This window comes from Phodopus roborovskii, unplaced genomic scaffold (assembly GCF_943737965.1).
Source record: "Phodopus roborovskii unplaced genomic scaffold, PHOROB, whole genome shotgun sequence".
NCBI classification, from domain to species: Eukaryota; Metazoa; Chordata; class Mammalia; order Rodentia; family Cricetidae; genus Phodopus; species Phodopus roborovskii.
In genome coordinates, this window is record NW_026126480.1 from 18,859,349 (window position 1) to 18,880,778 (window position 21,430).

Sequence of the window (21,430 nt, forward strand, 5' to 3'; positions counted from 1 at the left end):
GTGATCTGAGTGTAGGTTCTTTAGTTACATTCCAGCAGTTGTAAATTCACGTGTGCCCATATATGCTGTTTCTTGTTAATCAAAAAATTGATAACACCATTACTTTCAGACAAAAAAAATGTATCAAAAGTTAAGATTCCTTGATCTCAACACTCAGGAGGCAGTGGCAGTTGGAAGCCAGGTGTTGGTGGTGCACACTCCAAGTCTCAAAAAAAAAAACAAGCGAATGGCATGGAACTTGATTAGAGTTGAGAGTGGTGCTAACTGGACAGGCTGGGCTCCAGTCTCAATGGTATCTAGGGGGGGCATAATTACAAGCAGATATTTTAGCTTTTAGTGACTGGCTTCAGTTTAGTGTGGAAGTTAGACTGTTCACAGGATAATACCTGTCCTAAGCATGAAGTTGGGAGTATGGTCTTGATTTTTATGGAATGGTGATCAGACATAAAGGTGCTCGTGGCAAAAAAAAAAAGTGTGAAGAATTTAGCTTAGCCTGAGCTTTTTTTGGCCTTGTTATACTGGGACACTTGGTGCTGCTCTCCATACTGGGATGCATGCAGAGGATATAGCTCTTACCCTGAAGTTGACACAGAGCTCTAAGTTTGGGTATGCTCTTACATATATAAATTGATTTCATCCAAATCTAACTGCAGTTTATGGAAATGCTTGCAGTGTAGTTTGTAAAAGGCTTGTCAGAACTGACCAAATTAATGTACTTTCCTATTGGGTACTGATCCAAGAACTGTAGACATCTTTTTATGTAAGACATGGAGGCTGGAGTTGGTGTACCTTCCACAGAGGGTAGACCCAGAGCTCAGGCCTCATCTCTGAACCACTGTAGCACTTCTACCCTTTTAGCCTCCCACCTGAAGAAGGCAGAGCTTGCTGTGCTGCACGACAAAAGTCTGCACTATCCAAAGGAGAAGAAAGCTTATGTTCAGAGTAACTTGGACTTTAAAAAATAAAACTGTCATTACCTTAATGCTAAACCACCAGCAAAAGAATTTAGAGTTAGTGAGTAAAGGATATTGCATGCTTGGTACCCAGCTGCTTCAGTAACCAAGTGCATACTATATATTAAGATGTAAGTTGGAAAGGGGGTAACTTACAGGGAAAATCTTATCAATGATTTAGCAGCAAAGTGCCTCTCCCTGACCCCACTTGATCTGGCTGGTCTTTAAAGTCTTAAGGTACCTAAGGATGTGACACGGGTGTATGGCAGCATGCCTGGCTAGCCAAGAGCCTTAAGCCAGTACAGGTGGATGTACACATTGGTGTGTGGTTATGATTAAGGGTTGTGAAATGAACAAGTTTGTCATGCATGTAAAAAGCCAGGTGTGGTATATGGCTATAATACCAGCACTGGGGAGGTAGGCACAGGATTAGACCGTTGGGCTGATTGACCAGCCAGCCTTGACAAGTCAGGCTTCAGTTTCATCTACTGGTTCAAGACCCTCTGACAATTAACTATTCAGTAGAATCTGACAAGATTGGTTTATGTAGCCTCATTTCACAGTAATTTTATGTATAGGTTTATATATGTGGCTTTGTTTTCTCCTAGTGTACATGTTTGAGCAGGTATTTAGAACCAAAACACTTTTACAGTAGGTCATGTTAGCTGTGAGTTTCTTGCCAGGACAGTAAAAAAAAAATTGGCTTGGATAGACTGATAGGATTGAGAATCCTTGAATTAGGGAGTCCAGATTGTGTGTGAAAGCAGAACCAGGAAAGATTTCAGTATGTTTGGCCAGCCCCACATCAGGCTTGCACAGCCCACCCCAATAGGGGGTTTTCTTAATTATCATTTCAGCTCTAGGATTATGCTTAATGGGTGTTTTGCTCGTGTGTATGTTTGGAGGCCAGAAGGCCACTGGATCCTCTAGAGCTAGGGTTACAGATCCTTTGTGAGCCACCATGTGGATGCTGGGATATGAACCTTGGTCTGCTGATAATGTGCCCTTCAACTGATGAGTCATGCATGGTTCCAGCCCTCAAGTTTACACCTTCAGTTTGCAATCTGATTATTTATGTTTGGGGGCACACATCAAAGGGAGGAAATGGGAGTGGGAACAGACAGCTAAAGCATCATTGGGGAGCTGGAGTCTACTTTTGTCAGGAAGCTCAGGCTGAGCTAACTGCTGAGAGCTGGATGTGACAACACCCAAATCTGAATTTTCTGATTATTCTCACTGTGGCCAGTCTTTTCCCCATTAGTCTTGACAAAGCCAACTATGTAGGAGGCATTTTCAGATTTTTGCCTTCCCAGAAAACAAACCCTACATATTTCTAAGTAACAGGTAATACCTATGGATAGGCTGGGTCCCACACAGGCATCACTGAAAAAGAGGGTGAGGAAGGGAAGAAACCCAGTATGGGATTGTCTTATTTAAGTGGTTAGGGTGCAAGGATAGGGAATGTTACAGTTAACATTCTCTTACCTAGAATGTAGCTGAACTTAATGGATGCATACTTAGGATTCTAATGGAAGAAACTTTATAGGGGGGTCATTGGCAGTGGGAGAGAGTTGAGTCCAAGCCCAGTGTTAGCAGTACTTGGGCTGCGGTACACTGATACCAGTAATGCCATTTAATTTTGATGCCCAATGGCAAAGAACATTCTTTCCATCACCAGAAATACCCAAGTGAGCAGTAGGCTACCAGAGAAGGAAGCTGAAGGAGAACTCTGCTGTCTTCTGCTTTGAGAACTTAAGTTCAGGGATGGCTAGCAATCCAAATAAATTAACCACTTTACCAAATGCCCAACTCCCTGTATGATAGTGTTTCATTCAAATTTAACCTGCTTTGGAGGGAACTCTAGATTAATGAAGCCAGAAAAACACGGATTCGGGCACAAATAAATGTACAGTTTATTGAGAACATCTGTGGATGGTGGAAGGAGGAATGTCCTGTACCGCATCATGGCCACCACTGACTTAACTGAGCTTCGTTTCTCATGACTTACTGGCCATGTCAGAGGGTGGAAGAATCGAGAGGACCAGGCCCAAGTAACTGGCTCTATGTAAAGTAGGCAGAGTGGTCCTTGCCTTTCAGAAACAGGCTTGGGGGATAGGGAACTATTAAAAAAGAAACTCTAGGATTTTATTTTTAAGTCCTCTTGTACATAATTAAAGACAGCACCTGCTCTCCAGGGCCTGAGACTGGCAGCAGGGGCCTCAGGCAGGCAGGCCAGAAGCCTTCAGGAAACATCAGTGGTTTGGCTGAGACAGTCAGCTGCACATAATTGGCCAGTCACCAGCACCCAGCAAGACTCCATCCATGCTCAGGCAAGGCAGGAAAGCACCCGGCCCTTAGGGAATATACAAATATTTACCAGATTCTCTTTACTTGTTACAGTTAAGAAAGCTTACAGCAGATTATTTACAAACAGCATCCTGGGATATGGTGAAAGCAGAGGTGGACTGGCTTGGAGGTGGGGTCTCTAGGGGTAGAGTGGCCACAGTAGCCCCACAGGGTCCCAGAAGAGGCCCTCTGCCCAGGCTCTGCAAAGCACTAGACTTTGCTACTGGGAAAAGCATTTAATTCTTCTTGTGGAGAAATTTCATCTTGTTGCCTGTGGGCCAGAGAGGGCAAAGGTGAAGATGCTTCATGACACCCTTTCCAACCTCTATGCCTTTTTGCTTCCCTCCTTCCCTTCCAAAAAGACTAATTGGACAGATTAGAATGACAACTCTAAGGTAGGGAGAACTTAGGACACTGAGATCAGCACCTGTGTGTGAGACTGGGTAAAACCTACATCTCTCTGGCTTTGGTTTCCTTTTTTAAAAATATGCTGTGGTTTGGGAGGTCACAATGGCTGAGCTCCCTGAAGGGCTGGGGCTTTACAGGACTGGCATTCTGGCATTGAAACTTCAGGATATTACAAGAACAAAGATGGCTCACGTGTGAATAAAAAGGAATGTATTTAAAAAAAAAAAAAATTAATGGGTGAATCTGGCTCCTTTTCATATATCTTGTGCTAAATGCTCTTAAAGCAGTAGGTAGGAACTTCACAGTATCTTCTTGCTCTGCTAGTTGGCATAGATTGACAGTGTTTTAGAGGACAGCTTCCCTGGCTATTTCCATCAGTAGCAAGTAACTTACCCAAGCCCCGGAGAAACTTGTTCATCCCGCTCTGCTCAGTGTCGGGGAGCTCTTCTAGATACTGTTCCACTCGCTGCTCAAAGAGGCCTGAGGAAGATGAAGAGCAGGCATGAAGGAAGAACAGTGGAGACATTAATGTATTAAGAACCAGCTGCAAAAGGGGAAAGGCAAACACCTAGTCTGGAATGGTGGGAGCATCATCAGAGCTCTGGCTCATTACAATGACTACCAGTGGCACACCTCACGAGTGTTTGCTGCTGAGAGCAAGGAGCCTTGTGCAGCCGGACTCCCACTGCTGCCCATGCCTGATACACACTGCAGTGAGGCAGCTCTGTACTTCAGAATGGCCCCTGTGTGAAGACCCCTACCTTTTTAAAGATTTATTTCTATGTATGCAGTGTTCTGCCTGCAAGTATGTCTACAGAACAGAAGAGGGCACCAGATCTTGACAGATGGTAGTGAGCAACCATGGGGTTACTGAGAATTGACCTCAGGTCCTCTGGAAGAGCAGCCAGTGCTCTTAACCACTGAAACACCTCTCCAGTGCCAGACCTCTATCTTCTAGAAGATTGCTCCACCATGCTATTCCAAAAAGCTTTGTCAAACTGAGTGATTAACAGTAGTGGGGGGACAGAAAAATGGGTTAGTTGTAAAGCTCTTGATGAGGTAAAGACCCACTGAGCTGGTATATCCATCAGCCCAACACAGATGGCCCAGTCCTTTCCAAGGGACTTCCCAATTCCTGGGTCCTTAGAAGCCCCCAGCTGCTCAGTCTGGTCCCTTTCCAGGAATAAAGATGTGAAGAACAGGAAGGGCAACCAATACCTGCTGTTCTCAACTGGAGATGAATTCCTACCTGAGCATGTTTTATGCTGTATTTTATTTTGTTGTTTTCATTGTTTTGTTTTGAGACAGAGACTTACTATGTAATCTTGGTTGGCCTCCAACTCAGAGATCTGCCTACCTCTGCCTTCTGAGTGCTGGGGTTAAAGCCTATGCCTGTGCCTTTTTTTTTTTTTTTTTTTTTTTTTTTAAGATGGTTGCATGCAGCCCACACTGGTCCTAAACTCAATATGTAGCTGAGGAGGACCTTGCCTCCATCTCCCAAGTACTAGGATTCCAGACATGTCTACCACACCCAGCTGGCCATGTTTTGTAAAGGTTTACTGGTACAAGAAAGTATGGAGCTCCAAATCAGTTGTTGTATTGCACATCTGTAACCCTCAAACAGGGGAGCCTGACATAAGATCTCCTAGGGTTCAAAGCTAGCCAGACTACAGCCGGGTTCCGTTCACAAAAACAAAAATAGCTGGCAGTGATGGTGCATACTTTTAACCTTAGCACTCAGGAGTCAGAGGTAGGCAGATCTCAAGTTTGAGGTCAGCCTGGTCTACAGATTGAGTTCCAGGACAGCCAGAGCTACGCAGAGAAACCCCATCTCAAGAAAGCAAAATAAACAAATGGAACTAATTTACAAGTTCCTATCAGAGGAAACTGCAAGACCTAGTTATATTGAGTTCTGAAGGAGGCCTACAGCTCCCCATCCCAGTCCCTGTGGCCTTACCCTTTGCCCGGCACTTCCTTAACTCCCTATCTTGGATGAAGCCAGCAAACATCTGAGACTCCATAAAAACCTCAAGAAAACGACGGATGCTTTTGGAGGCCACAGACTTGCGGAAGGCCTCTCGTTGAAAGGCCCTTTCCCCCTTCTCACTGTGTGTCAGGAAGAGGGAGTAGTGCCCCACAGTCTCCACAAAGAACCGGATAAACACTTCCGAAACCAGTCCATTGAGGGTATTACATTCTAGAAAAGAAAAAAAAAAAAAATTAACCTGTATTTAGCTCATCCTATAAGACCATCTCCTACTGCTTTAGTCTCTTCCCAACAAACTTCTAGCCAGCACACATATTCATCCTTGAATCATCTTTGTGCTCAAGGCTGTTGTTACTTAGCCCATGAGCTCCTGGAGGTCAGAAACTGCTCTAAACACACAAGTTGACAAATATTTCCTGGAAATTGAAGACAAAATCATCACCCTTTCCACATCCCTCACAAGTGAGGAAGGTCCCTCCACTTCCTGCATTGGCTTGAACAAGGCCTAAGAGAGGACTGGTTCAATTCCTGGTGCCACGTTTTGGGGCAGAAAAGGCACTAGTCTAATTAAAGGGACCCAGTTCTTATACCCAGAAAAGGGCCAGTGCATAGTACAGGGTCCTAGGCCTGTGAAGCCCAGACTCAGAACAGAAGGACTCTGCCCTCACCATCATCAGAGTCACTGTCAGAATCCTGGGAGATCAGCTCATTCTTTCTCTCCAGAGCCTGCTCCAGAGCTGCTTGTAACTTCCTAGGTAACAATGTGTCTTCATCATCCATCTGCAGAAGAAAAAGGCAACAAGAATGACCACAACTCACACTGATATGCATGCACTATGTGCTAGGTTCCTGTCCAAAGATCAGAAAGGTAACCTCAGTTTTGTTGTTGTTTGTTTTTGTTGGCTTTTAAAGACAGGGTTTCTCTGTGTAACAGCATTGGCTGTCGTGGAAATTACTCTGTAAACCAGGCTGGCCTCAAACTCAGAGATCCCCTACCTCTGCCTCTTGAGTGGTGGATTAAAGATGTGCGCCACCACAGTCTGGCACAACCTCACTTCTAATAGCATTGACATTATTATCATCCTCATTTTATAATGAGGGCACTGAAGCACAGGAAGGTTAGACTCTTGCCAAAATTTACACAGATTAAAGGGCAGCCAATTCACTGCACACTGTAGCTTGGATAAACCAGAAATTGCTACTCCATCTCCTTGATTCTTCTACTTCTGTCCCAGGTGAGGAAGTACAGTGAACTTGGAGCAGGGAGACTGGCCTAGCCTGTGTCCCAGGTCTCAGCCCAGGCTGCTGTTCCCTACACTATATTCGGGTGCAGTGGCTGTATCCTGGTGTCTTACACTTGGAAGTCCTTAGTAGAGTGTAGTAGACTGTTCCCAGAGGGGACAATGATAGGTTATATGCCTTTGATGGGGGAATGTCCTTTTGTATATATGTTTCTCTTACTGGTTGACAAATAAAACACTGACTGTCCAGTAGCCAGGCAGGAAGTATAGGTGGGGCTACCAGACAAGGAGAATGATGGGGAGAGGAGACAGAGGGAAACTGCAAGGAGGCACCATGTAGCCAATGAAGGAGTTACATGCTGGAGCCTTCTACAATAAGGTAAGGTAAGGGCATGTAGAAATACATAGATTAATAGTTATGGGTTAATAATTAAGAGATAGCTAGGCGGTAAGAAGCCTAAGCCATCGGCCAAACAGTTTATAAATAATATGTCTCTGTTTATTTATTTGGGGCAAAGTGGCTGTGGGACCAGGCGGAACAGAAACTCCAGCTATATTCCTTTGTGAAGAGCAAAGATTCTATGACTAACAAAGGATTTTGCAGCAAATAATGATTGTAAACCTTTATATTACAGAGCACATTTCAGTGGTGTTTATAATCTCCAGAATATTTCTAGAGGTATTACCTGATAAAAGCACTGGCTCAGAGAAATTTGGATGTCTGTTTTCTGTTTCTAGATCATGTGCTCAAACACACTGAGACCCTATCTCAAAAAAAAAAAAGTTTACATGACCCACAAAGTCCAGAGGTGAGTCTTTGAACTTTAGGTTTTATTCTTTGCACACTGTTATCTAGAAAAACTGGTGTGTTGATACATGCCTGTAATCCCTGCACCCAAGAGAAGATCCATTACCAATACCAGGCCAGCCAGAGCTACACAGTGAAACGTTATCCAAGAAAAACCAACAACAAAAAATAGAAAGGCAGATCCCAACTAAGGTTAAGGGTTCTCCAAATCAGCTTTTCCCCACCCCTGTCTATTCTGTGAGTTTGAAATCCATAGCTCATAAAGCAGATTGGTTGGTGCCTGTGTGCCTGCACTAAGGCTGATCCAGGTTCTGCATTGTGCTGCTCTTACCTGTCTGATGAATCGGTCAGATCCCAGGTTCACCATCAGTGCCTGTGAAAGAGTCAGAGGCAGTGAATTGGCAACTGAGTCTTGCAATGTCCTTTGCCAGGCCTCCAGACCTCCCAGGTTCCCAGGAACAGATGACAGGAAAGAAATCAGCCAGAGACAAACCGCCCATGAGAGAGGACAGAGGATGAAGACCAGAGGACTGGGGGAAAAAGATTCCCACAGCCTTTCTCTTTCCTCCCCCAGCTGGTTTCCCAGGTGGCCTACCTCTTCCACTGGTAGCTCCTTTAGTTTGGGAAGGGAGCTGGAGAGCAGGCCAACCAGGAAAGGGGTGGGACAGCAGACAATGTCAATCATGGAGGCTGGGAGGACAGGAATGAAGGTGTGCTGCCAGGAGAAGGGGTAGAGCAAGGCCACCACCGCGTGAGAGCAGCTGGACAGGGTACTGATGGACAGACAAAGAGACAGGGCACCTGAGCCCAGGCCTGCACCTAAGCCCAGGGCCAACACCTTCAGGGAAGGATCGTTAGAAACTATAGGGACTCAGGACATCCTCTGATGTGCTGCACTTTTGTTTCTCTACCAAGAAACAGCCATAAAGGATTCTGCAGGTGGGTGGGTGAGTGTGTGTGTGTGTGTGTGTGTGTGTGTGTGTGTATGTATGAGAGAGACACACAAACACAAATGCATGCACACTCACCCCCACATGTATAGACAGGACTGAGCTAGTGGAAGTATCAGGCTAGGAAAAACAAAGGTTAAGTCAATAGGAGCTTATAAAAAAGCTACAGTGTGCAGGAGCTGGAAGGTCCTACAGAAGTCCCTCAATCTGCTCTGACTTTCACAGCTGTGGTCTGCAGGACACTCAGTTTGATCATGGGTGTCAGTCAGTACTTAACCAGTTTTGCATTTTCTAGCCCAATACTGCTTGTCCTCTGGCCTTCTATTCTGTGTTCCTGGGGGTGGGGAGGGGGATGAGTGCAGAAATCAGAAAGTGTGTGTTTGGTATCCTACACCATTCTTAGGCATGGAAAGTGCCACTCTTCTTTCCTTTCAGGTCTCACTGGGGTCATCCCTTTTTTGTCCTGGAGGGGGCTCCAGGCCTCCAGACTTAATGACCAAAGGGAAAGTGGGAGGACAATCACAATAGTGCAGTCCTAAAGTTCACAGGCAAAACTGAGCACACATACTCAGCATGTGCAGCCTAATGTGGGGTGCCAGTAAATACAGGAGCCACCACTAGCCTGAAGAGCCCTGTCTGTCAAGGAAAAAGCCAAAGACTTCTAAATAGGCCAGGCTGTAACAAGCACCTTCAAAGTAGCTAGCTAGAGGCTTATGGTATGACCAATGACCACTCGAACCTAACAGCAAAGACCTTCCCCTTAGGGACCATATTACAGATGAGGACACAAAGAGCCCAGTGCATTTTAAACCTGACTTTCCTTTTGCATCACTAGGCTTCACATATCATCCAGAAAAGCCCTGAGTCCCTTGAGCATATTGGTACTAACTAGCATTTGAGAGATTGGGGCAGGAGGATTGGGAGTTTCAGGTCAGCCTGAGCTACATATCATAGCAAGTTTGAGATCATTCCTGATTATGTTGTGAAGTCTACCCTACATCCCATGGGGTACTACAGCACAGATTTACACTTTCACACCTAACACCCCAATGGAGAGAAAACCTGGGACCTATCTGTGACAAACCCAATCCCTGCTCCTTTTCTTTAAGGACTGTGGATAGCTGCAGGTAACTGTCAGCCAGAATCTTGTTTGACTGACTTGACATCCAATGGGCACCTAAAATACTGCTGGGCCTGGAGACCTCAGTGCCCTGACCCTGAGAGCCATTCTCCTAAGGACAGCAAGAAAAGTAATCTGGGAAAGACATGGAAAACAGCTGCTTCAGGTCAAGGAACACACTGATCTCCACAACCCCCTCCAATGTGTCAGGGGGAGGTGTAGGGGGGGAGGAGAGGGGTGAGGAGGTGGGGGGGGGTGAGTGGGTAGGGAGGTAAAGGTGTTATAAATTCTCTAGGGCCAACCAACAGAAAGCCCTGTCATGGCCACCACCACCACAAAAAAAAAAAAAAAAAAAAAAAAAAGGAGAGTGGGCATGAGCTGTGCAATGGTCCACAGCAGAGCCACCCACTCTCCCTCCCTCTCCACTCAGGCAGACTCCCATGAAAAGGATAGCTTTTTCTAAGTCTGCAAACTGATAAAACTTGAATGCCAAGTGAACCAAAAACATAGGACTCTGGGGTATTTTCCCTCTGGAATGTGCTTAGAGGCAGCTGCAACCATAGGAGACAATAGCTGTATTCAAAGGTCCTACAGGAGCTGGGCTGTGGTGTGGGTGGAAGAAGAGGTTTGGCCTGGAGTAGGAGGGATGTGGATATGGGTGTCTATGCGTGACACCTTCTGGAAAAGAAAACTCAAGGTCTTGATACAGTCAGGGACCACTTCAATCTGGCCAGACAGAATACCATAGCTGCCACTCATAGCTAGTCTCAGCTGCTAGACTGGGCCCCTTCACAAAAGCAAGACAGACCTTGAAAACCTTCCTAATGATGCAACCCTTCATGTGGTGACCTCTAACCATAAAAGTATTTTTGTTGCTATTTCATAACTGTAATTTTGCTATGGCTAAGAATTATAATGTAAATATGTTTTTTCTGATGGTCTTAGGAGACCCCTGTGAAAGGATCATTGGACTCCCAAAGGGGTTGTGACCCACAGGTTGAGAAACACTGACCTAGACTGTGGGACACAGAGCTCCACAACTGTGAAAGGAATATGAGAGAGGTAGTCTTCATTTCCAAATTCTCACCATCTCTGGAAAAGCAGGCAGCTCAGCTAGGGATGGTGGCACCCACCTATAACACCAACACTCATGAATGAAGAAGGAGGATTGCAAGTTCAAGGCCAGCCTGTGAGATCCTGTCGCCAAACAGTAACCACCAAAGAAAGCCAGCCATTCTAGTTTTTCCTTCTCCTTTCCCTGAGCTGAGCACTGGCCTGGGTTCCTTCACCATTGCCCGACAGAGAATTAGGAGAGCTACTCTTCTCAAATATCTTCTCATGCATACAGATACACTGGGGATTTGGTACTTACTAGAGGACAAGCCAGCAAGAATTTTTACTGCCTTCCTCTTAGCATCTGACACAAGGCACAGCACACAGCATGCAGCTTACTGGATAAGTGACAGACAAATATGCTAGAGAAACCAATGTTGTGGCTTCCTGGTAGATGGGAGTCTTTGACAGAATAAATGATGAGGTATCAACATCATCCTGGTCCTCTCCCTGCAGACCCACCCCTACATATTCTTAAACAGAACAAATAACAAAACACCTCAGCAGCTGAGAAACCTCATTTTTTTTTTTTTTCTTCTTAGATGCCTCAGGTCCAGTGATCATCACTTCTACCTCTCCTTATGATAAACAAGTATCTACATCTAAAATTCAAAGTGCCTATCTGTTGGACCAAGTCTTACAACCCATCCTGCTCTTAGCCTTCCTAAACTAGCTATCTCAGCTCCCCATTCCTCCAGTCTCTGAACCTCCTCTCTTTCCTATCTAAATAGACTGTAACCTCCTATCCACACTCTCAAGGCCCCATCTTGTCTTTCTCCACAGCTCCCTGGAACCAGCCTTGGAGTATTTTGACGCCACTTCTCCAGGGTTCCTTCAGCCAACCCCTACAGAACAGTTTAGCAACCCTCACACAGCAGTCCTTCCTAGAGTCCATCACCCCTTAAACTTGGCATCTTGCACAGGCAGGTTGGCTAGAGTTGCTTGTCACACTTACCATCTTCAAACAACTGTTCCTGTATCTTACATGGCTGTTGCACAGGAAATGTTACTTTCTTTCCTCAGGCCAAGTCCTCAACTGGATTCTCAATCCTTCTCTCTTCATACTAACCTTTCTTTCTGTGATCTTTATCCACACACACACACACACACCATTAATGGGTATGCCACCACCTTGTCCCTCCCTCTCCTTCCTTGTCCTCTGTGTCCTACCTGAGCTTATCTGCTACAAAAATGACTCTGCGTTCCAAAAGCAATGAGGCAAAGATTCGAATAAGCTGGCGCACACTGAGGCAGGTGAAAAGGCACTCAAAGTCCACATGCTCCAGCCGTGAGTCCATGGGCCGCCGCAGCTCTAACACCTACAGCAAAGAGAAGACAATGGAGGAAGTCGGCTAGCCCAAGACTGCACACACAGGTTCTGGCTACTTCCCCTTCTAGCCCACTCTCCTTCCAAGGTTTTCTAACCCTCTCATGATTCAGGATACCCAGTCCCCCCTTCCCTTGAACTCTAACTCTACTCCCACAGTGAGGGCTAAGTGTAAAGATGGGAAGGTTCTAGCCAACAGGGCTGAGGGACCAGATGTAGGCTCTGAGGACAGCAGGGAGGGCTGATTGCTCCCATGGAGAAGAGAACCAGGGAGTCACACAGCTCCTGCTCTCTTTCCTATCTCCTTTAGTACACTGATCAGATCCCACAATCAACCATTGCTCTCTAAGCTATAGGAAGAGTGAAGTCTGGCCTCAGCCATTTCTGGGGAGGCAATGCTACTGTTCTTGTTGCCATGCCCCCTCCCTTTCCTGCTATAAAGACTTCCTTCCAAAGCCTGTCCTGCCATCCTTCCCCTATCTCTACCACCCTGTACCAAGGATAAAGAAAGTTCTGCCTATTGCAAAAGTCTTGCAAGGAAACAGGACAGTTTTTATGAAGCCAGGCCTAGGTGTACTCCCCTCTAAGGACTATTCTAAGGTCTGCATGGCAGCTCCCGAAGCCCCTTCTGGAGGCATGGGGCAGAGGCTGCAAGTGACTGAGCAGGGACAGGTGGAAGAACTGCTGACTCTCAGCATCTGTAGGACAGCAGTGACATGCGGGCTTCCTGTCCTGCATCTGCTGTTCCCACACTTGCAGCACTCTTCCTCCACCTCTACCATTCTGTCTTTCACACACACTTAGGAATTATCTATTTATAAATATAAGTATTCAACACCAGGTCCCCTTCTAGATAAGAAACTCCTGGAAGACAGAGCTGTGCCACTCTTTATCTTCATGACTACATCCAAGGTCTGGTATAATCTCCAGCTGTGAAAGCTCATAATCAGTATTTAATAAATGGATGGGGTACAGTTAATCCAGGCTACAAGTTAGATAATGTCCCTAGAAGAAGAGAATTGGGTAACCCTTAAAGCTCCAGGGTTCACATTTTTTATTCCTGGTTAGAGGTACGGATGGGACTGTGTTCTGCACCTCCCAGAGACTCTTCTCTAGACCCAGCCCAGCACCAGAGATGAAAGCAAAAGCAATTCTCTACCTCATTGCCAGCACCAGGCAGGAATGTCTTCACTTTGATGGTTTTCCCTGGGGCTGGAAAGGGTGACTCCATGAGACTTCTCATAAAGGGGTAGACCAATGCAGCTGAGATCCCACGCCGGCGCTCCACCTCATCTAGGACCTGTGCCCACCACCAGCAGCCCAAAGAGAAAGAGTGTCGGGAACTGCCTTTCCCACTTCTTTGACTGAGAAGAGGGCAGTCTGGCCTCTGACCAAGCTGGGCCAGAAGCCTGGAGACAGAAAAGCTGTCCTGGCAGGATCTCTGTACCCTTCCTGTTTCTCTTGGCTCTCAGTGACCATTCAGTTCCCTCACTGGTTCTGCTTTAGTCCCCAAGAAAGGAATAGCAGGGCAAAAGAAATAGCACCTGTGAACAGCTTCCTGGGCACTCCTGGCTTCCCCAAGGACTCTAGCTCTGCCTATGGCCCAAGCTGGACTACTACAGATCAGTCACTGTCAACGTAGGAGTCGGGGAAATGCCAGCCAGCTAGGGAGTGAGTCAGGCTTGGGAATACAAGAATCTAGGAGCCTACTTGTACTTGCTCATATTGTGCTATCTCACACAGGTGTTTTTCTCATCTAGGCTAGCTGCAGATACTCCTATGAGAGCTGTCACTGGGGGATGGAGAGGAAACAGCATCTCTTACCTTGGAAAACAAGCCGAAGCAGCCTAGGCGGCTGATGACACAGTACACCTCTGGCAACCGAGGCCCTTTCCCACTTGGCTAGAGAGGAGTAGGAGAGAGGGAAAGAAAGAATGCATGAATACCACATCTGGCTCCTTTTCCTTGGGAACTGAGCACTAAGTACAGTCCCTCTAATGAAGATGACACCAGACATCTTCTAAACTCAACCAGGTCCCCAAAGGAAAAGCCATCATTCCCAAAGGGCAGACCCAATCTCTTGCTAAGCTCCAGGTAGCTCCATCCTTTATACCAGGAAACACAGACAGTGGCTGATAGAGGACACAGCAGCATGGCAGAGGTTACAGAGCAATTTGTAGATTTATATTCCTAAGGATGCCACCCCAAAGGGTGTGATACTAAGAAAGACTTGTGGCATTTTAAAAAATTTAATCTTTTTTGATTTATTCATTTTATTTTATGTTTGTTTTGCCTGCATGTTTACATATGTACCATATGTGTGTCTGGTGCTAATGAAAGCCAAAAGTGGGCACTGGATCCCCTGGAACTGGGGTTATAGATGGCTGTGATCCACCATGTAAGTGCTGGGAATCAAACCTGGTCCACTGTAAGAGCAACAAGTGCTCTTAACCATGGAGCCATCTCTCCAGCCTCCAAGAAAGACTTGTGGACATGCTTAGAAACAAGACATATGACCTTATCTCCACGCTCCCCACCATCATGAGGGACACTCTGCAATATACCCCTTTCCTCCCCTTGTTTTGTGCCCAAGGAAGGCAAAATGAAAATAGACAAGAGAAGGGAATGACTCTTTATTAAAGGTTTCCTATAACAGAGTCCCAGCCTTGGTACTACATACAAAAAAGTATGAGAGCCGCATTATTACCCAGCTTTACAACCAAGCTCATGAAGATAAGCCATCACCTAAGCTCAAGTACATAGAAGGCTGTAGTCAGGAGTCTGTGCTGCCTTTCATCTTGCTGTCTTACCTCCAAAGCATGTTGTTTTCTGATAGGAAGGAGGAAAAGGAACACAGAGACACAGGATAGAGGTATGCTATGAAGTGAAAGAGAACAAAAAAGGGGGATTTAAAAGGTGTGTAGTTGAAGAAAGAGAAATATACTGTGAGCGCCCCAGGGTTAGAGCCCCACAAGTAGACTAGGCTCCAGCAAGGAGCTGGCAGGACCCTATGGCTGCCTCTGGGTTCAGAGGCCTAGAGTGCCTGGCAAAGCCTAGTGGGGAGGGAGCAGAGCAGCAGGTGCTGGCCCCTCATGCAGGCTGCTAAGCAAATGCAGATGGGGCTATTTCAGTCTCCAAACCTACTGGCCACAGTCGCAGATCTGAAGAGAAGGCAGAATCTGTTTTTGTCCATATTAGGTTTGAAACTTACTCCTCTCTCTTTCCCTCCCCCACTCTCCACCTCCCCTAAAGCCCCAAGTGATTAAATCAAGTATGTGGGATTTGGGTTAGAATCATTGTGTCCAATCTGTAGGAATGTCAAGCCAGTGCCAGCCCCCTTGGCAGAGACCCAGCCCAGGCCCTCTCTGAGAGCGCCAGGACAAACATGCTCTTCCCTGGGGGCAGCAGGCCTGCTGCAAAAGAGCACAGCTCTGTTCCATCCATGTGCTGGCAAAGGCAGCCTTTGGAATGTTCCTCCCTGGACCCTGGGGACCCAGGCACATGCTGGCCTCTGTCTGGCTCCCAGCCTGGCATCTGGACCCCTCCCCTCTTCTTCAATCCAGCATTTCATAGCCAAATACCCTTTTCTTCCTAGACCATACTCTGTTGGGAGCTGGGGGTGGGGGAATCTAAGAATGCCAGACCGGTGATAACGGACTTGAAAGTCAGTTCTGGCTCTTACCTCACTGCTGTGTGACCTTGGGCAAGTCATTCCACCTTGGAGTTTCAATTTCTTAGTCTACAGGTCAAAGATGATAATACTCCACAGGCTATCGTGCAGATTTTAAAAGTAGAGACACAAATCCAGTAAAGCATCTCTCGTGGAAAATGACAGAGCCTAAGCAAAATTTTACTTTCATAACCCTTCCCTTAAATGCTAAAAGTTGGCCTCCTCTACTAGACTAGCTACTGTACACTGAGGGTAGGATATGTGCTTAACATTTGTTTATATGATTTTAGCATATAGCCTGGCCATCAACAGTTATATGATAAATGCCTATGGATGGATGGATGTCCCAGAACAATTTTTTTAGGACTCTTTCTATTACAAGACTCCTGTCTAGGATCTCACTCATCCATCCCTAGAATGGTTTTTGACAAAGCCTTCTCCTACTAATGTCTGGAAACCAAAGAACATTGTCAACAACCCAATGGAATGAAATGGAAGGCAAGCCTGGGGTCTGTTCTCACTCTGGTGCTCTGTGGTTCTACCACAACCCCTTTCCCTGGAATGACAGAAACAGAGATTGCTTTGGCAGGGGTGAAGGGATGGTGGTGGTTCTATTTTCAGCCAAGCAGTGGTGGCATACCCCTTTAGTTCCAGAGGCAGAGGCGGGTAAACCTCTATGAGTTTGAGGCCAGCCTGGTCTATAGAGCGAGAGTTCCAGGACAGCCAAGGCTACACAAAGAAACCCTGTCTAGGGAAAAAAAAAAAAGAAAAGAAAAACCATAAAGAAAAAAAAGTTTCTATTTTCAAAACACAATGTCTTTCCTCTAAATTCAAAGTATCTCTCCAAGAATCTCAGACTGTAACCCTTCCAGACCATGGACAGGGTTTCTCCCAGTATTATGTTGGACAGGTGTTGAGTGAATAAGGATATGCTTCACCTTTTTAGATAAACAAATATAAACTGTGGGTTGATACAATCATAACTAAGGTCAGCAATCTAAGCTGACATCTGGGGGTGTGTGTCTTGAAAACTAAAACGATATTTAACAACCAAGCAGAAGGTGATGCATCCTTTCTATTATTGCATACAATCTTAGACCCCAGGCTCCAAGTGGACAGGCTACTCTGAACTCCCGGCTATTCCAGGAGTCCCTTAACTGTGTAAGTACATGTACTATGGGCAAGTTCAGCAGATCACAGGCTTTCACATAGGATAATGCTGCAGAAGGGTAAATAGAGATATACAAATGCCCTGCCCACCAACCTCTGAGGACTGAATGGTCTTACTTACCAGTAAGCGCCTACAATAGCCAAAGCGTCTGCTGCCATCTTCCCCAGTCAGCATGAAAGAAAAGGTCTCACTGAAACAGGAAAGAGGGAGAGGCCTGGCATCAGAAGTTATGAAGAGGGCTCAGGACATAGCTCCCAAAATAGGGACTGTCATCTCAGGTGTGGGAAAAAGACTCAGGTCACTTTAAGAAAGCAGGTTGAGACCAGGACAAGCCCTTCAGTTGTCCACCACTATGAGAGAAAATTAGTCTATGCCCGCTTCCCTCCTATAGCTAGACCAGGCCAGGCCTCACCTGCTATATTCTGACACAGGGAGCCAGTCCTTGGCATCTGGAAAACAAAACTGGGGAATAGCTTTGAGCCTTTCTTCTGCTTCCCGCATCTGCTTGGTGGGTCGGTCCAGCTGCAGGGAACATAGACATGGGGAGAGATAACCCAAGAGAAGACAAGAACCCTGAGGGTAGTAGGGGTAGAGGGACTGAGAAGCATCTCTTCCTGTGTTCTAGGGCTACGGATGCAAACAAAATGGACAAGATTCATCCCTGAACTTGCACATTGTAGCCAGGAGGGTGAGGGGTCAAACATTGCAGAGGGTACCTCAAATAAGACAAGGAAAGTGAAGTGAAAGAGAAGTGGGCAAGAGGGAGCTACACCAGGTCTCTGAAAAGACCTCAAAGGGGCACTTCTGCTGCTGCAAAGTACGAAGGAGCCAGCAGCCAGGGAAAGGGCAGGAGAAGACAAGAGCAGACAGATAGCTATGGCTTACAAGGAGGCCAGAATGGATGCTGAGCAGAGGGGTGGAAAGCACAAAGCAGTGGGAGAGAGCAGGGATTGCTTGCTAGTGAGTAGAGGTAGTTCTTTAGGAGAGAATAAAATGCTCTAAAATTGAGTGTAGTTATGACTGTGCAACTCTGAGAACACATTAAATGATGCTGCATTGTAACCTGGATGGGTGAATTATCTATTAATAAAGTGACTGAGAGAAGAAGAGTTATCTATTAATAAAGTGACAGGAGGGACATCTGGGGATGCTTTCTTGGAGTTCTGCAACCGTGGTGAGAGGAGCTCTGAGTAATAATGCCCCCAGAACCAAGAGCCCTGTCTTCTCTCTTAGCTGTGAAGAGGCTTGGGGGGTGGTATGGTGCATGGGGGAGCTGAGAAGGAAGAGTATTTTCTCTTCCCAGATGGGCCAATAATCAGAAGATAGCAGGGAAGGCATGCTCACCTTGGGAAACTGGTAGGAGACTTCAGGGAGGTAGGTGTTCCGAGATGGCTTCTTCTTGAGGGACACAACCACAAAGTACTCAAAGAGCTCCCGTTCTTGCCATTCAAGAAGCTCCAGCTCTAGTGTCCGATAGCTGGGTGCACGCTTCAGCATCGACTGGATGTGGACCAAGCGCTGTGTGTGGGCTGAGGGCAGGTCTCATATTAGGAGACAAACAGGCAGGCCCCATCCACCTAACTCAGGGCTCTATCTCCAGGTAACCCTCTATGTACATAAATCTTATCTGACTTTTCCCCCAGGTAGGTCTCAGATGAGTATTGGTATCTAAAGCCACATAATGACTGTGCTAATGCAAGGAACTAGTGCTCTGATCTTCCTAGAACCACCTGGAAGCTGAGCTGGAGCTAACAGTACTGTCTAAGCCAGGTTCACCTTGGGATGTACTACTAGCAGATACCTGTAGTTCCTGTTAGCACAGAAAGTATGAACTAGGAAGTAAAATATCCACAATGGCTTTAAACACCGAACCCTTAACTGGAGTCCTTATAGCTGGGTTGTTTGTCTCAAACTCGAAGTCCAAAGTCAGCTTGTCTGGGTACCAGTGAAGGCCTCAAGAAGGAAGCAAGCTCCTAAACACTTTACTTATCTAAGGAGGATCTACACAAGATTTCCAGTAGACAAAATACAGAGATGTGCCAAGTTATCTGAAATACTCAAGGTCCAGGAACCTATTCAGGGAGGTAGACCTTTTCAGTCTCCTATCTAGCCACAGGAGAGACAGGTAGCTTCAAGGCTGCCAGAGGACAATATTCTCAATTTATGGCACAATTCTAGCAACCAAAAGAGTTGACTATAATCTGAACCCACACCTGGCCCTTCAGATTTACAATATTTACCAAGTAAACGTGGTAGCCAGTCTCCATGGACAATGGCTTGGGAAGATGGATAAAGTCAACAGCTTTAAATTTGGTAACAAGACCAACATTCGGATTTAACACTGAAGGGTTGAACTTGAAGAATTTCTCTACAGCCTCCTCTCTGATGGTCTGTTAGCTGGCCTTCGTGTTGAAGTTCCCCATATCCCAAGGCCAGTCTGGGACCCTGGGCCCAGCATGCACAAGAAAGGCCCTGATTCCCTGGGGCTGGGGAAGGGTGTCAGCCTTACCTTTGAACCTGTCATCAGAGTCACTCTCGCTTTCACTGTTCTCATCTGGAAAAATAACAACAGGCACACATACTTGCTGAGCCCCGGTCTATAGCAAATATTTTTGTAGTCCACCTCCAGGGTTGTAAAAAAAAGTTGGGTTTTTTTTTTTGAAATGGTGTGTGTGTGTGTGTGTGTGTGTGTGTGTGTGTGTGTGTGTGTATCTTTGTGTGTATCTGTACCTATATGAGGGTTGGGGAGAGAGAGAAAAAAAAGAAAGAGAACGTATATGGGTGTATGCATGTAACCATGTTTGTGTGGAGGTCAGAGGGCAGCTTATAGGAGTTGATATATGTTTTGTGGATCAAACACAGGTTGCCAGGCTTGGCAGCACATGCATTTACCTGCTAAACTATCTTGCTGACCTTCCTGCCTCCCAATTTTTCTCATAAGGGATAGACAAAACATAGTCTGGGCTACTGTGGGCCAATGACCAGGCATCTGAGGGCAGAAGGTAAGTGGCCTGGATACCTCAGAGACCAGACCTCAAATGCAAACACCTACTGGGGTGGGGGTGGGGTCTGGGTGAAGCTGAGGGCCAGCTGGAGACTGAGCCAGCAGAGAGGCCTAGACACCTGGAATACAAAGGCCCTGTCTCAGACAGCCCAAGATTTGAAATGAAAAACAGAAGGCAGTCCCCAGTAAGTCTGGCCTTTCCTTTTGCCCAAAGCAGATTCCCATATGTCCTAACTCGGCCTCACAGCTCAAAGCCTAAAGGAAACCATCCCAGAGCTAAATTCCTTCTGGGTCCTCTCACTCATATAGACATTTTCTGGAAGGGCTTTACCCTCCTAGAAGGTGGAAGGATCCCATTACTAGCCCATGTGAAGTAAAATAAAGTCAATCCACATCTCAATCCATTCCTGATGTTCATGGACCCCCAAAGGTCACCCAGCCTAGACATCAATGCCTACCTCTCAATGATGCTGTCTCAAGGCTGGACATAGACAGCTTTTTTAATCTCTTCTTTCCTCTCTTGGCGTTATAGATAGAGTTAATCCTTTGGACAAGCTGGTTTAAAAACAAAAACAAAAAGCAGGAAGGGTGAAATAACTCTAATACCAGTTGCCCCTACTTCCATGAAGATGAACTATGAACCCATTCTTTCCCCTACAGGTGTGCAAGAGCTTTCTGCACTGGTCCAGCTGGGTCCAGCACTGGTCTTCTTACTGAAATGATGCTAGTGGAGGCTTACCAGCCATGCTTGATAGTTCTCCATCTATTCGGTGCCCTAGGAATGGGCTCCTGCCCCAAGACAAGGACACTAAACTTAGCTTCCCAAAGGAAGGAACTGTGATCAAACTAGACAGGATGAGAGCTCCTGGGTCCCAAGAGTCATGGAACCAACTGAGACAAAGAGCTTCTCAGATATAAAAACAGGAACAAGGATTCTAGCTTTTCCTCTCTGGGCCATAACCTGGGGCCTGGCAGGAAGACGCTAAATTCTCAATATACCCAAGCATTGTTTGCAAGCTAAAAATACCATTTAGTTAAATCCTGCTGTTCTGGGCTGAGGACTGGCCACATGGACACATGTGCAAATCATTGCTGAAAGCTCTTTGATTTCAAGACATAGAAAGAGCTGTCTGATTTTTTAGGTCCCTGAAAGCCCAAAGATGTTTACGTGCACAAGAACCCAAATTCACCTTTGACACTTGGTATTGGAGTCTCAGCTAGTCTTTTCTCTCCCCCTAATATCTGAGTACTGAGAAGAAGTTAGTGTAATCTTACTGATAAGGGAAGGGACTGGGGTGGGGGGTGAGATTGGGAGAGGCTCAGTCTATTCAA

At 46.2% G+C, this 21,430-nt stretch overlaps 1 protein-coding gene across 8 annotated transcripts in view; it reads right to left on the bottom strand.

Moving 5' to 3' along the window:
- Positions 1-2,842: 2,842 nt before the first annotated feature.
- The window catches only part of Dennd2b (DENN domain containing 2B), a 178,281-nt gene continuing 159,693 nt past the window's right edge, over positions 2,843-21,430 (bottom strand). For all 8 annotated transcript variants that reach the window (XM_051192585.1, XM_051192586.1, XM_051192588.1 and 5 more), the window contains 14 exons: positions 20,557-20,653; positions 19,604-19,648; positions 18,439-18,623; positions 17,507-17,616; positions 17,215-17,284; positions 14,078-14,155; positions 13,413-13,553; positions 12,097-12,245; positions 8,339-8,516; positions 8,075-8,116; positions 6,363-6,474; positions 5,665-5,904; positions 4,101-4,187; positions 2,843-3,570 (listed from right to left, as the gene is read on the bottom strand). In XM_051192585.1, coding sequence (XP_051048542.1) covers positions 3,536-3,570; positions 4,101-4,187; positions 5,665-5,904; positions 6,363-6,474; positions 8,075-8,116; positions 8,339-8,516; positions 12,097-12,245; positions 13,413-13,553; positions 14,078-14,155; positions 17,215-17,284; positions 17,507-17,616; positions 18,439-18,623; positions 19,604-19,648; positions 20,557-20,653 — 1,569 coding nt within the window. In that variant the 3' untranslated portion in view covers positions 2,843-3,535. The remainder of the gene's footprint in view (positions 3,571-4,100; positions 4,188-5,664; positions 5,905-6,362; positions 6,475-8,074; positions 8,117-8,338; positions 8,517-12,096; positions 12,246-13,412; positions 13,554-14,077; positions 14,156-17,214; positions 17,285-17,506; positions 17,617-18,438; positions 18,624-19,603; positions 19,649-20,556; positions 20,654-21,430) is intronic.